Here is a 1,418-nt window from a genome sequence, read left to right as displayed (position 1 = left end):
AATAGTAAATATAGTTATTGAAAATTTAAAACTCCCCAACAGAAATAGGTTGTTTTGCAGTTAGACAAATGGCGAAAAAAAACTAAAAAGGGACTTTTAAATTTATTGTTTAAAGCATTATGCTTAACTACTAAACTGTTCACAATTTTTTATTGCTAAATTTATTATATGCCTCATTTACATGGGGAAGGAAATTATTTTAATCAACATGACAGTAGTGACATATTTTTAAATTTATTTTATGCTTAACATTGAAATATTTCTTTATTTGTATTCTATTCAGTGCTGGAGTTGGAAGAACAGGCACGTATATTGTGCTAGACAGTATGTTGCAGCAAATTCAACACGAAGGAACTGTCAACGTATTTGGCTTCTTAAAACACATTCGCTCACAAAGAAATTATTTGGTACAAACTGAGGTATGATTAAAAAAGATAACTTTATTCATCTAAGGTTTGCAAACATCACTAAAATGTAGACATATTCGTCTGCTAGGACTGCCACAGCAAAGTATTACAAACTGGGTGGTTTTAATAGTGAGTACATGTGGTGTTTGTTTTTCCATTCTTGCGATCCTTCACTAGGAGGATGATCTCCAGTTCCATCCAGAATGTTGTAAAAGGTATTAATTCATTTTTTTTAATGGTTGAGTAGTATTCCGTGGTGTACATGTACCACATTTTATTAATCCACTCACAAATTGATGGGTACTTGGTTGATTCCACATCTTTGTGATTATGAATTATGCTGCAATAAGTATTCTAGTGCAAGTGTCTCTTTGATAAAATGACTTTTTTTCCTTTGGGTAAATGCCCAGTAGTGAGATTGCTGGATCAAATGGTAGGTCTACTTTTAGTTCTTTGAGGTATTTCCATGCTATTTTCCATAGAGGCTGCACTAGTTTGCAGTCCCACCAGCTGCGTACAAGTGTTCCTATCTCTCCTCATCCACGCCATCATCTATTGTTTTGGGACTTTTTGATAAAATTGGAACTAACCAATCAGCATTCATGTGCACAGATGGAAGTAAAACTCAACGGAAATCATGCAGGTGGGAGTGGGTAGAGAGGAGGGGTGAAATCTTACCTATAGGTACAATGTACACTATCTGGGTGATGGACACACTTATAACTTTAACTCAAGCAGTACAAAAGCAATCCATGTAACCAAAACATTTGTAACCCTGTAATATTCTGAAATTAAAAAAAAAATAAAAACAAAATACACCTTTCAGATGGCATCAAACTAAACAAGTAACCAATGAAGGAGAGAAGAGTCTTAATTTTAATCAGAGAATGTACATTCAATGACAATGGGACTAACTCGAATTTGTTGGAATGTTGTAAACAATCTCAGATGGTGCCACAATGCTGTAAAGGAAACAATGCATCATTTCAAAAGAAATTTAATTCCAACCAG

At 34.1% G+C, this 1,418-nt stretch overlaps 1 protein-coding gene across 1 annotated transcript in view; it reads left to right on the top strand.

The window, feature by feature from the left end:
* PTPRZ1 (protein tyrosine phosphatase, receptor-type, Z polypeptide 1) overlaps positions 1–1,418 on the top strand; it is a 242,740-nt gene that overhangs the window by 197,771 nt on the left and 43,551 nt on the right. The window contains exon 21 of the mRNA XM_012652731.1: positions 284–419. Coding sequence (XP_012508185.1) covers positions 284–419 — 136 coding nt within the window. The remainder of the gene's footprint in view (positions 1–283; positions 420–1,418) is intronic.

This window comes from Propithecus coquereli, unplaced genomic scaffold (genome assembly GCF_000956105.1).
Source record: "Propithecus coquereli isolate 6110/MARCELLA unplaced genomic scaffold, Pcoq_1.0 Scaffold4, whole genome shotgun sequence".
Classification (NCBI taxonomy): Eukaryota; Metazoa; Chordata; class Mammalia; order Primates; family Indriidae; genus Propithecus; species Propithecus coquereli.
The sequence above is the reverse complement of the archived record's forward strand: the minus strand, read 5'-3'. Positions and strand labels throughout refer to the sequence as shown.